Source organism: Pichia membranifaciens (genome assembly GCF_001661235.1).
Source record: "Pichia membranifaciens NRRL Y-2026 unplaced genomic scaffold PICMEscaffold_4, whole genome shotgun sequence".
Classification (NCBI taxonomy): Eukaryota; Fungi; Ascomycota; class Pichiomycetes; order Pichiales; family Pichiaceae; genus Pichia; species Pichia membranifaciens.
In genome coordinates this window covers 691,779-703,367 of record NW_017566985.1, presented here as the reverse complement: position 1 = coordinate 703,367, position 11,589 = coordinate 691,779, and the positions used below count along the sequence as shown (strand labels likewise).

At 50.8% G+C, this 11,589-nt stretch overlaps 8 protein-coding genes across 8 annotated transcripts; 3 read left to right on the top strand and 5 right to left on the bottom strand.

The window, feature by feature from the left end:
- Positions 1–297: 297 nt before the first annotated feature.
- On the top strand, positions 298–471 carry PICMEDRAFT_59448 (hypothetical protein; the record flags this gene model as incomplete). The annotated part of the gene is made up of 1 exon (XM_019163368.1): positions 298–471. One exon carries the CDS (start codon positions 298–300, stop codon positions 469–471), a length of 174 nt encoding a protein of 57 aa, XP_019016944.1.
- Positions 472–496: 25 nt separating this feature from the next.
- On the bottom strand, positions 497–1,316 carry PICMEDRAFT_145914 (hypothetical protein). Its single transcript, XM_019160450.1, has 2 exons — positions 1,126–1,316; positions 497–828 (listed from the first exon to the last, which is right to left on the bottom strand). Exons 1-2 carry the CDS (start codon positions 1,166–1,168, stop codon positions 593–595), a joined length of 279 nt encoding a protein of 92 aa, XP_019016943.1. The 5' UTR covers positions 1,169–1,316; the 3' UTR covers positions 497–592.
- A 217-nt stretch (positions 1,317–1,533) lies between these two features.
- Positions 1,534–2,568, bottom strand: PICMEDRAFT_22409 (hypothetical protein; the record flags this gene model as incomplete). The annotated part of the gene is made up of 1 exon (XM_019162259.1): positions 1,534–2,568. A coding segment is annotated over one exon (1,035 nt), but the record flags the coding sequence as incomplete, so codon positions are not given.
- Positions 2,569–2,930: 362 nt separating this feature from the next.
- PICMEDRAFT_34520 (hypothetical protein) lies at positions 2,931–4,181 on the bottom strand (the record flags this gene model as incomplete). Its single annotated transcript, XM_019162891.1, has 2 exons — positions 2,931–3,565; positions 3,635–4,181. The coding sequence occupies 2 exons, from the start codon at positions 4,179–4,181 to the stop codon at positions 2,931–2,933; spliced, it is 1,182 nt and encodes a 393-aa protein (XP_019016941.1).
- Positions 4,182–4,710: 529 nt separating this feature from the next.
- Positions 4,711–6,567, top strand: PICMEDRAFT_73325 (hypothetical protein; the record flags this gene model as incomplete). The annotated part of the gene is made up of 1 exon (XM_019164449.1): positions 4,711–6,567. The coding sequence occupies one exon, from the start codon at positions 4,711–4,713 to the stop codon at positions 6,565–6,567; it is 1,857 nt and encodes a 618-aa protein (XP_019016940.1).
- Positions 6,568–7,296: 729 nt separating this feature from the next.
- On the bottom strand, positions 7,297–7,839 carry PICMEDRAFT_23414 (hypothetical protein; the record flags this gene model as incomplete). Its single annotated transcript, XM_019162306.1, has 1 exon — positions 7,297–7,839. A coding segment is annotated over one exon (543 nt), but the record flags the coding sequence as incomplete, so codon positions are not given.
- A 621-nt stretch (positions 7,840–8,460) lies between these two features.
- On the bottom strand, positions 8,461–9,355 carry PICMEDRAFT_17092 (hypothetical protein). The gene has a single exon (XM_019161461.1). It carries the CDS (start codon positions 9,233–9,235, stop codon positions 8,606–8,608), a length of 630 nt encoding a protein of 209 aa, XP_019016938.1. The 5' UTR covers positions 9,236–9,355; the 3' UTR covers positions 8,461–8,605.
- A 288-nt stretch (positions 9,356–9,643) lies between these two features.
- Positions 9,644–11,153, top strand: PICMEDRAFT_17091 (hypothetical protein). The gene has a single exon (XM_019161460.1). The coding sequence runs from the start codon at positions 9,703–9,705 to the stop codon at positions 10,909–10,911; it is 1,209 nt and encodes a 402-aa protein (XP_019016937.1). The 5' UTR covers positions 9,644–9,702; the 3' UTR covers positions 10,912–11,153.
- The last annotated feature ends 436 nt before the right edge of the window (positions 11,154–11,589 follow it).

Genomic DNA, 11,589 nt, shown 5'->3' with positions numbered 1-11,589 from the left:
CATGAAACGGCCAGAGCTGGGGGTAAGAGAAGAAGCAGAAGAAGCAGGCGGGCCAGGAAAGGGAGAGAGAGCCGCATAAAGAGCAGAATAGACAGCAGAAAAGCAAGATGGCAGACATACCACCGTAAGTGAGCGGGAGCAGGAGTGGAAGTGAACGGGAGCAGGAAATGGAAGTGAGGGCGGAAGCAGGAGGTGTAATACGGAGGAGACGAAGATACTAACACGGAGGGTGACGAGCGTCTGCGCCTGGATCGGGACAGACATGTGCTTAAGAAGTTGATATTCTTCACTGCGATGATGATTCTGGCGCCGCTGGTGGCGTTTTTCGGGTGCAACAGCATCTTCAGCAACTCGTTGGTGTCCGGCGGTGTTGCGGCGGTCGTGGCGAACGTGGTGCTCATTGGGTACGTGTACGTGGCGTTCAACGAGGAGATAGACACGGAGGGGGAGAAGAGCAGGAAGGGCGAGTGAGCGGCAGCGGCAGCAGCAGCAGGCTCGGCGACCACGCACGCCAAGGTTTGTTCGTTCGATTTATATAAACACTTTACATATAAACGAGTCAATAAATAAAATAAGGGTCTGCAGAGCGCTCCTAGACGTTGACGCGTTCCAACTCCTCTCTACCGGCCTTGGTGTACAAGTACTCGTTGTAGTCTCTGGCGTCGGTCCAGACAGACCAGACGATGGCGAACGGAATGGCGATGTACAGGACCTGCGACTTGAATCTTCTGAAGGAGTTGAAGATGGCTCTTTCGGTCGAGCCGTGCAAAGGAGCCTGTGCGTATGGAGAAACGGAGTGGATCGTAACACGCTTTTGCTTTGGGGATCCTGCAAGAGAAAGGGGGAAAAAGGGTTGTTGGAGATGTTAGTATTCTGCGCTCTGTCGTGGCTGTCCGGGAGAGTTGTAGCGAGCGGTCCGGAAGGGTTGCAGCGAAACGCCCGGCCACGCCATGCCAGCGGCGCCCGGCCATGCCACGTCGTCTGTGCCACCCAGCTCTCGCTGCAACCCCTCCTCGTGCTCTTCTTTCTGCCAAAACGGCCCCCCCCCCGCCTGGCTCCGACGTGTCCTGCTCCTCTCTTCAGCTGAGCTTCACGCCAACCGTCTCGTCTGACTGCTGCACTTACCCATAGAACCCCACCAGCCCATGTATGCACCTGGATGAGTCATTTTGTCTGTGTGTATGTGTTTACTTTACCTTTCTTCTCCCCTCCCACCGCCCTCCTGCTGTCGCCAGCTCCGTCGTCTCTGCTCTTCTCTTCAACACCTGTCTCTGCAACAACATCCTCCTTCCCGCTCGCTGCCCACCCTCTGCTCCTCCTTCTGCCTGCAATCCTAAGCTCAAAAACGCGGGTTCCCATTGGCCAAGCGACGGCGCGGCAGGCCGGGAAAAAAAGGCGGCGGGCCCGATCGGCGCGTCGGAGGCTTTTCCGGAGTCGTACTGGGTCTGATGGTGTGGTTAAGTGCTATAGGGCTACAGAAGAGGAGGGCTTAACGAAGCCACGGGAGGTGGAAAAGGCAGCAGGGTCGTTCATCCAGCTGGCGAAGGGGAAACCAGGGATGGTGCGGACGGGGTCGTCCTTGGCCACGAGCCCCCGCTGCACCTGGGCGTCCACCATGGCGAGGAGGCCGGGAGAGATGTGGTCCCGGATCAGCTCGTAGTGCTTGTACTTGATGATGCCCTCGGGGCTGTCGTACATCATCTTGTGGACGATGGCAGGCACGCCGGGCTCGTCTGCGAGGGCGTGGGCGATGTTGAGGTAGATCGGGTGGTTGGCGAAGATGATGGCGTTGCTCTTGGGCAACTTGATCAAGGTCTGTCTCTCGACACGCACGGAGAAGGCCTCGAAGGGAACGGCTTGGATGTACTCGGCGTAGGCGGCGTGGCCGAGCTCCCGCTGCTTGGAGTAGAGCTCGCTGCAGGAGAGGTCGTTGTCCCAGACAATGTGGATGGACGCTCTCTCGACAGGGTCGGTGAAGCGCTCAAACCACTTGTTCATGCTTTTCTTCAACTTCGACTCGTAGTAGGGGACCGGCCCGTGGATCGCATCCATGCCCTGACCGACAATGGGCGCTATGGGGAAGCCGCCGCCGCCAAAGGCGACGGAGACGCCGACACAGGTCCGCTCCTGGGTGTGCGGGTCCAGCACCGTCACGTAGTAGTCCTCCATGGACATTCTCGTGACCACGACCAGCGGGGCCACCACGTCGAGGTCGTACGTCTCGTCGAGCAGATGGTTGCACACCAGGTTCCCCCGGCGGGTGAACAGCTTGGGGAACCTGTGTGTGAGGTGGTCGACAACAAAGTCCCGCAACTCGACGAGCGCTGCTGTCGCCTCTGCGGTGTCAAGTGTCTTGTAGAATGGGTGCTCCTTCAGCTTCTCCGGATCGTAGTGGTTGAAAATCCGCTTCTTCTGCGACATGAAATCAAAGTAGTGCCTGTCTACGATCGACCAGAAGTTCACATCGAGCTTGACTAGCGACATCGTCTGGTTGTTCGGGTACCGAAACGGCATGTACGGTCTGTCCTCAAAGCCCTCTCGTATGTTGTCGACTGTGACCTCCAGAGGAACAATCTTCTGGCCCTGCTCCTCGAATGGTGCAGGATGCTTAGTCTTCCGGTAAACATAGACCCCTAGCGGAACGCATATAGCAGCGATCGTTGCTCCCAGTGTGAGATGGTCCGAGTCGTTATAAAACATCGTGTATTCGTCCGTCCTCAGCTACAAAAGAAGGAGACCCATAAGGATAAGGCTTTGTTCTCCGCTTTACATTTGTGTTTCACCGGTTGGGATTCGTGTGCAGATTTATATTCTTATCATATGCTTATCCGTTCCCGGAGCTAAACCCGGGTCGCGTACTAAAGATAAGCACCTCGCTTGGACCCAAATACACACACAGTCTATCTATCGGGCCTGCTCGGTCGTCGGAGTTACTGCCACGAGGCCAGCGGGAAGCCCATGAACTCGGTGAACGTGGAGCTGATCCGTTCCTGGTCAATGTACTTGCCAATGACAACGAGTCTGCTCTCAGAGAGCTTGATCTCAGACATCTCCTGCACGCCCTCAATCACATCGTACGTTTTTCTCACCCCTTGGATAACTCGGTAGGTGTCTCCGATGTACACCAACCCCTTGACCCGATGTATTTCCATTTGCTCCCCCCCGTTAGTGCTATGCTGTGCATCTTCGTCTCCCTCGTCCCACAGCACGTTCTGCAAAAACTTCTCGAATCGAGCAAACTCTTGGATATCCGTTAGCCTACGGAAGTTGAAGGTCTTGGTCCCCATACGGTGATCGTGCACATTGCTTTCTGTGTTTGTGGTCTTGATCAGTTCATTGACATCCCGAGCCTCGTACGCATGTAGGTCCAAAATCTTTTCTAGTGATATATCTCCAAACTTCGTTTCGTAAATCGGCACGTTACTGTTGATGCTTTTCACCCTACCTTCGACACGCTTCACGAGCTCTGGGTCGTTCTCCACCGTGTCGATTTTGTTCAGCAGAATCACATCAGCCAAGGCGATCTGCACATGTGCAACTGTGAGCTGTGCTTCATGTCCGTTGCCTTCGTCTCTATGGTGTTCGTCATGTGCGTGCACGGCGGTGACATGGTCTTCTCCATGGTGCTCATCACCCTTGTCATCCAAACAGTTTTCTATGTTCTTCGCATCCAGCACTGTCACCACGCCGTCAATGTAGACGTTGGACAGTAGGCCGTCGTCCAACCAGAACATCGTCGTGATCGGCCCAGGATCTGCCAATCCAGTGGTTTCCAAAATGATGTGGTCGAACCCTTTCTTTTTCGAAACCAACCGCTCAATCGCAGCAACTCCATTGTCCTTAACCGTGCAGCAGAGACATCCGTTCCCCAAATCCAACCATTCCTCAACCTCACTGTTCTTGTCTTTGACTGTGAGAGATTTTTCAATGTCGATCGAGTCGCCAAACTCGTTCAATATTACAGCAAGCTTCCGGTCCCCACGCTTCGCAATTTGCTCGAGTAAGGTCGATTTTCCCGATCCTAGGTACCCCGTGAGTATTGTCACAGGCACACGCTTATTCTTGTCTTCCTCAATGATGGCACCCGATAGGTCCTGCGCCGGCTTCTTGATCTCATGAAAGGTGATTTCCTCTTCTCCGTCCTCCACAAGGTCTGGAATGAGTTCAACGTCGTCGGTCATTATCTTTGCAATGCAAAACCAGTCTGAATCCTCTTCTTTACCTCTTCTTCCCTCCTCTCCGGTTGTGCTTCTGTGCATTCTCTAACAGATTCTCCGCTGATTTCTCAGCCTGTTCAAATGAAGGCAAGAAAACTTGACAGCGGGTCACGTGCCTCGCATTGTGTCAGTACGGCTGGGCTTTGTGGGGAAAGCAGGGGGGATTTTAGGGATAATCTGACTGCCAATGGGGCCAGCGGAGAGTAGCACACTGTGAAAAGAGATCCCAAAGAATACTACTGTTATTTTCAGATATGCTAGCACCATAACAAGTTCTTAGGCCCCTCTCCGCAGCAGCGGCTTAGCACTGACCCACGTTCTTTAGCGTCCTCGAAAAAACCCGGCAGAAACAAGAGAGATCTACAGATTTTTCCGGCTAGTTGTTGCAAACTGATAACGACTCTTTGTAAAACAGGTTTTCTTTACCTTCTCATCTGTTCTCCGCCGGAGGAATGAATAAAGGTTGCAAAACCCAGAGCCCAAAATCACAAAAATGAAGTACTCAGTGAAGGTACAGGTTGTTTTGGATGTGGTGCTGGTTGTCTCGACCACATTCATGGTTCTACTTGCACCATACACCAAGGTCGAAGAGTCGTTCAATGTTCAGGCTCTCCACGATTTCATCAACGTTGGAGTCGATGAGATCATGTTGTTTGACCATGTCACATTTCCAGGCTCGGTCAAAAGAACGTGCCTGGGGATTCTCTTTCTAAGTCTTCCGTCCATCTTTTTCCGTGACACTATGAAAAAATGGGCGGGCATCCTGGTTTCATTAGCAATCCTGCTCCATCGGACACTACCCACCTCAATTGGGATGTTGAGCTACGGAGGAATTGAGGAGATGTTCACAATGACCAAGCTGCCACAACTAATTGTCACGAGGTTCTTGTTGGCCATCTTTACTTGTGTTTCTCTGATTCATCTCCGAAGATCTGTTTTATACTCGTGCTCTCAAAATTCGAGGCTGATTGGGTTATGGTTTTCCTTGCTCCTTTACCCATTGCCTCATATCATCTTCTACTCGTCGAGGTTTTTGCCAAACTTTTTGTGTTTCCCATTGACAAATCTGGGTATTGCGTTGTTCATTTCAGGTGATATCACCAGATCATTAACCATCCTTGTTTTCACAGGGATAGTCTTCAGATTTGAAGTATTGATATTTACTGGCATTTTGATCGTCCTTTGTATATCTGGATTTTTCAGAGATGGCAACTCTCTAATCTCGATCAGAGAGGCAATTGTCTCCGTTGGTGTTTCGGGAATAATGAGTATTTTTTTATGTTCAAGAGTTGATTCCTATTTCTGGGATGTCAAATTCGTTATCCCGGAGTTCGAGTCTTTTGTCTTTAATGTGATTGGTGGTAACTCGTCAGATTGGGGGGTCGAGTCACCAGTGGCCTACTTCACCAAATACTTGCCGAAGTTATTTGCGGCAGGGTTCGGCGTCGTTTTGATTTTGTCACTGGTGTTTTTCATCCTGTCACTCCTCAATCTGAAGATGTTTTACTGGAAGAAAGAACGTTATAGGTTTGAAGTGGATTACGTCAACTATGGAGTGGGCACAATTACTACTTTAATGTGGGCAGCTCTAATTTACATTTGCGTTCTTTCTGTTAATGGACACAAGGAATGGAGGTTCCTTATTTACACTGTACCCATTCTATGTATTGGCGCTGCAAGCACGGCAGAATGGATGATGTCAAAGTCTAAAATTTTAAAGAGATTAATGATTACCTTAATCATTCTGTGTTACACTTTTAGTTTGGCTTCCTCATTCTTTTTCGGTTATATTTCTAGCTGGAATTATCCAGGTGGTGATGCCTGCCAGAAGCTCAATCTAAGATTGATTGACATGTATGGTTCAAGCCAGGGTACAATGCTGAAACCTTTGATCGTGCACTGGGATGTGGGAACATGCATGAACGGAGGGTCATTGTTCACTCAAATTTCGGACAACAAAGTCTTGGGAGATGGATGGCTAGAAGAGGAAGGAGGACGGGAACCTAAGTTTTGGGTGATATACGATAAAAACGAAGACTCAGAGGTATTGAGTGAGATCGTGGATGATTTTGATTATTGGATTCAGTATGATGATGAGGAAATCATACCATTGAGTGAAGGATATCAATGGCTGTTGGTGGACGTCTCTGAAGGGTTCACAGGCGTTGACTATAAGTTTCTGGTTGACACCCTTAAAAACCCACGCAAGATTGGTTTACAGTTACTTCTTGCAATTAAGACAGGCGACACGAGCTGGTTCAAAAATGTGGCTGATTCTGTGATCAAGAAGAAAGTGCGTGGTAGAATATGGGAACGTTCTGCAGCTGATAAGGTATTCAATGGATTATGAGCATATCCGTTTTCACTCTAATCCCCCCTAATAGTTTCTATTTTGTATGATCAAAAAATATTAGACTATGACTTTATATACAATTTATAATTAATGGATTTACTTCCACGTTCTTTCTAATTCCTTTTTGCAGCGGAAAAGAGTAGAGAACTGAAAAGCAAAAAAGAAGGAGGAAGACTTAAATACGAAAAAGGGAAAACGGAGGAAACGAATGGAAACTGGTAGAAAGGTATAAAATAGGTATAAGTTTGGAAAGGGGTGAAAAGGAGGGGAGAAAAAGAAAACAAGGAATATGTGATGGAAGAAAGCGTAGATTGGTAATGGTCCTCTGTATGTACATTAGTGGTGTGTGTGGTCATGGCCGTGGTGAAAAAGGGGGAAGGGTGGTATAAGTTGCTGAAGAGATTAAACGTTCATGCCGGAAACCCGACGGTATCTTGGGCCTCTAACCATCATGGAGACGTTACGGCGATTTTTGTAAGCCATGAGACCTGCTATGAAGATGAAGACGGTAAAGGGCACAAAAACGTAGTGGTGGTAGGAGCCGCCCATTCCGCTCGGATGGTCTTCGGCGTAGGCCTGGTTGCTGCCCTGCTGCTGTTGCGTCTGGCCGTCCGTGGAAGTGGTGACAGTGACAGCACCACCGGTGCCTCCGGCAGTAGATTCACCTTCAGCAGCAGACTTCGAGAGCAGAGCAGCATCTGTGTAAGGCTCTGTTCGGGCAGCCTGGATGAAGACGTCAAGTAGTGGTTTGTCAGAGAGGTCTCTGTCGACGCCGGAGATCTGCTCGGCGACGTTCATGCCTTGGAGCACCTGGCCGAATACAACATGACTGCCATCCAAGCCCGGCTGTGGTTCCATACAGATGAAAAATTGGCTGCCACCGGTGTTGGGGCCGGCGTTGGCGACACTGACTCTGCCGAGTTTGTTGTGGGAGAGAATGAAGTTCTCGTCCTCGAGGCCACTGTACAGCGGGCCGTACCGGTGGGGGTCCGCGTCCTTTGGCGGCGGAGCGCCTTTTTCGCCGTAGATGCTATGACCGCCCTGGTTGTCTATGTCACCAGCCTGGATGACAAAGCCGGGGATCACCCTATGGAAGAGCGTATGCGTCCTCTCGTAGGTGGCGGCTAGGCCCTTGAAGTTTTCCACTGTTTTCGGAACAATTGTGCCGAAAAGGCCAATCACAACGGTGCCCAGCGGCCGAGACTCGATCGACTCCTTGGAGAGTCTCTGATGGACGTCAAGGTAGAGCAAGTCGGTGACGGCCGGGTCGCTGCTCTTGTCGACGGGGACGACACTGGCGTCCACATTTTCCGCATTCGCCCCGCCGGGAGCCAACAGCTGCATAGCGCAGACTGCCCACAGACACCACCACAGCAACGTGGGTTTCTTCGACCAAGACAGAAACAAAAGTTTCATCACTGTTCTCTACGCTAGTGAGTTTGCGTGTTTTCACTTGCAGCAAGTTTTTCTTCACTGGGGGGAAGAACAGTTGTGCTGAAACAAAAATGGACAGACAACCAAAAGCGTACACAGGGTCACGTACAGCACGGTTCGGTGTGTTTTGCTCCGCCGCTTCTCTGCTGCGTGTTGCCAAGAAGCTCTGCCTGCGTTCCTTCGGGGAGAAAAAACTCCACCTGCTGAGTCCTTGTTGTCTGTTGCTGCCGGACAGATAGATCTGCAGCGGGAGAGAAGGAAGTGCGTGCAAATCCGCACGCCTGCCCGTTGCAGCATCCACGTTGTGCCACTGCCGTTGCAACAGCCCTGTCGCACCCCCCTCCATGGGGCCGCCTGCTGCGCCCCAGGCGGTGGCGCAGCAGTAAAGGCGTTGTGGGCTGTGGCCGGCTCAGCGGCTCAGCGGCTCAGCGGCTCAGCGGCTCAGTGGGGGGGGGGGGGAGGGGGAAAGGGGGCAAATGCTCAGCTGAATTGAAAATGAAAGCTCAGCGGTTTGCACAAGGCTCAGCTTCAGCAAGCGTGTTGGTCAGATAAAGAGATAACAGATAGATAGATGCTTAGATATAAACCACACAGACGCCAACTACAACTCTCTGGTCTTCCAGCTCTCCTTCTCCTGCGGGGTGAAGGTGCTCCACTTGGCGGCCAACTGCTTCATCTGCTCGGAGGCATCCTGGATGGTGGCGCACTTGCTGCGGTCGATGGTGCTCTTGATGTACTTGGTGTAGCCGGACAAGGGTCTCTTGTATTTGGCCTCCCACTCCTCCTTCAGCTTGTTGTAGTCCTTGCTCTTCTCGGCCGCCTTCTGTCTGTACGTCTCCTTGACGGCGTCGGTCTCGGCTCTCCAGGCCTTGCTGGCTTCGGAGATCGCCTGCGTGACGTCTCCCGAGCCGGTGTAGTGCTGCGTGAAGTGCTCCTGGTAGTACAACACAAAGCTGGTCAAGGGTCTCTTGGGCTTCGCGTTCTCCTTCAACTGCGTGCGTGTGAGCTCCTTCACCTTCGGCTTCTTAGGCGCAGCAGCCTTCTTCGTGGCAGCGCCCGTCTTCTTCGCAGCTGCCTTCTTCTTCGGTGCAGCAGCCTTCTTCGTGGCGCCTGCGGACGCAGCCGCAGCCTTAAGGACCGGGCTGCTGGTCGTGAAGAACCGAGGCTGAAGGGCCCCGGTCGGAGCTCTCAACACAGAGACGCGTGGGAAACGGAACAGCGATAATAACATGGTACGGCTTGCTTGCTATCGAAAGAGGTGGAGGGTTCAATGGCAATTCAATGGCTTCCAGCAGCCCAGGAACCGGAACAGCAACAGCTCGTGCCACCGGATAATCAAAACAACCTGACGCAACGACAAGACACCCTGGGCCTGGAGCCAAAAAAAAAACACGCACAACCTCGCATCCCGCACCAGCCACTGTGCTTACGTAATGCCGCCGCGGCTCTCTTATCCGCCACCACAGCCTGTGGCTGCGCCACCCCGTCTGTCCCGGGCGCCCTTCTACTCTTTCTGCATTTTTTACTCCCGCTTTTTCACTTAGTGCGTGAAAAAGATAGGGGATAGATCATATTTTTCCGTCCAGAAGTGAATCATCCGCCTCCTTTTTCCTTCTTTTCCCTCTTGTTTCTTCGGGAAAAGCTTTCAGAAAGCTAGAATTCAGCAGCTAACTCGCTTGAACCAGCAAATAGACAATCATGCTGTTGTACAAGGCGAAGGAGTTCTACGCGCACACGGTGGTGCCCAACATGGGTGTCTTTTTGACACTTATCTCGCAGCTTTTCAACTGCATGATGGTGATGTTCTGCAAGCTCTTGATCGTGGACAAAGACTTCGAGACCCCGATTCACCCGTTGCAGATCCTCTTTGTGCGGATGGTCATTACATACTTGTTTTGCATCTGCTACTTTGTCTTCTACGAGAAAAACTCAGACTTTCCCTTCGGACCCAAAGGCTTCCGCTTCCTGTTGTTTCTCCGTGCCCTCGGGGGCTTTGTCGGAGTCGGCGGCCAGTACTGGTCCCTCCTCTACCTAAACGTCTCCGACACCATTGCCATCACCTTTTTGGCTCCAACCATAACCTCCTTCATGGCGTACGTCTTCCTAGGCGAGAGCTTCACCCGGATCGAAGCCATCGGCGGGTTTGTGGCTTTCGGCGGCGTCATTTTGATCGCCAAGCCTCATTTCCTCCTATCGATCTTCTCCTCCGTGAAACACGATCCTTCGGTCCTCGAGGAGGCTAGTGGCAGCGTGAACCTACGGTTGGTTGGCTCATGCTTTGCCTTCGTCTCGACTTTCGGTACAGGTGTCGCAATGTGTGCCATTCGGAAGATAGGTTTTAACGCCCACCCGTTGTTCATGGTCTCCATTTACGCCCTTTTCACAACCGTTGCGTCTTTCATCGGCATCATCGTCTTACCGGGACTATCGTTCCAGATTCCCCACACCATCAAACAATGGTCATTGCTAACCGCGATCGGAGTCACAGGGTTCTTTATGCAATTCCTGTTGACGGCGGGCATGCAGCGAGAAAAGGCCGCAAGAGCCATAGCAATGACCTACACACAATTGATCTACGCGTCCATCTTTGACTTCGTAGTCAACGGTACCATCCCACAAGGCTGGTCTCTTGTTGGCGAGATTGTCATTGTCATAGCCGTTTTCTCCATCATTTACTTCAAAGAGTCTCCACCGCCACCACTGATTGCCGATACCACTGATGGCACCAGCAACTTCCGCTTAGATTTAGAAAGAGACGTCGAATTGAAACCATTCAGAGACAGTACCTCCACTGCTCCTCAAAACATAGAGATCATTCATAGTGAGGCCGAAAGTGGCGATTTCAAACTGTCTTCAGAATCAGACTCGGATGCCCACGACGAGGGCTCTTTGGATCTCGGTCGTTGACCCATAAGGTGTGCTGGTACCAGTCTTTCACGATTCCCTTCATTTCCTTTCCTACCATTTATCTTCTCTCCCATTTTACTTTCTTAAATTTACATACTTACTTGATTTTTTGAGCATTTTTTTCTTTATTCTCGCAACCTTTCTTTTGTTTACTTCTTTTATACATCTATTTATTCATACCGTATTCATGTAGTTTTGAATTTTTTTCTTTTTGCTTTGGCGACAAAAATATAGAGTTACAAAAAATATTAATATCGTTTCACTGAAAGTTTACTGACGCGTTACGTAAGCTGGTGCGTTTCCGTATACGCTATTGCCTGCATTTCACCGTGTTCTGAGCAGAATCAACACCAGAAGGACTACAGATATACCTACTTAAAGATTAGCAAGTCAATAATTGGTATTCACAGATAAATCGATAGGTGTTCATCGATGCATATAGCTGCTTGAGCTTCCACTGATTATAATTTGCTACTTACTTGCTCAGAAGAAAGATTTCACATACCATATTGCCCATTTTACTCTACAGCCATGAATAATGGGAACTCACAAAGAATGCCGTCTTCTTTCCAATCACAGAGACACCCCGTTATGGATCCAGTGACTAGAATAGCCAGTGTTTTGCATACATATCCCTCCCGTCCAGCGGCCGCGGCGGCGATTCTTTCCGGTGCTCAT

Coding starts and splice junctions, on each gene's coding strand:
- PICMEDRAFT_145914 (XM_019160450.1), bottom strand. CDS start 1,168: ATGACTCATCCAGGTGCATACATGGGCTGGTGGGGTTCTATGG. Junction 829..1,125: donor GGGCTGGTGGGGTTCTATGG/GTAAGTGCAGCA, acceptor TTTCTCTTGCAG/GATCCCCAAAGCAAAAGCGT.
- PICMEDRAFT_17092 (XM_019161461.1), bottom strand. CDS start 9,235: ATGTTATTATCGCTGTTCCGTTTCCCACGCGTCTCTGTGTTGAGAGCT.
- PICMEDRAFT_17091 (XM_019161460.1), top strand. CDS start 9,703: ATGCTGTTGTACAAGGCGAAGGAGTTCTACGCGCACACGGTGGTGCCC.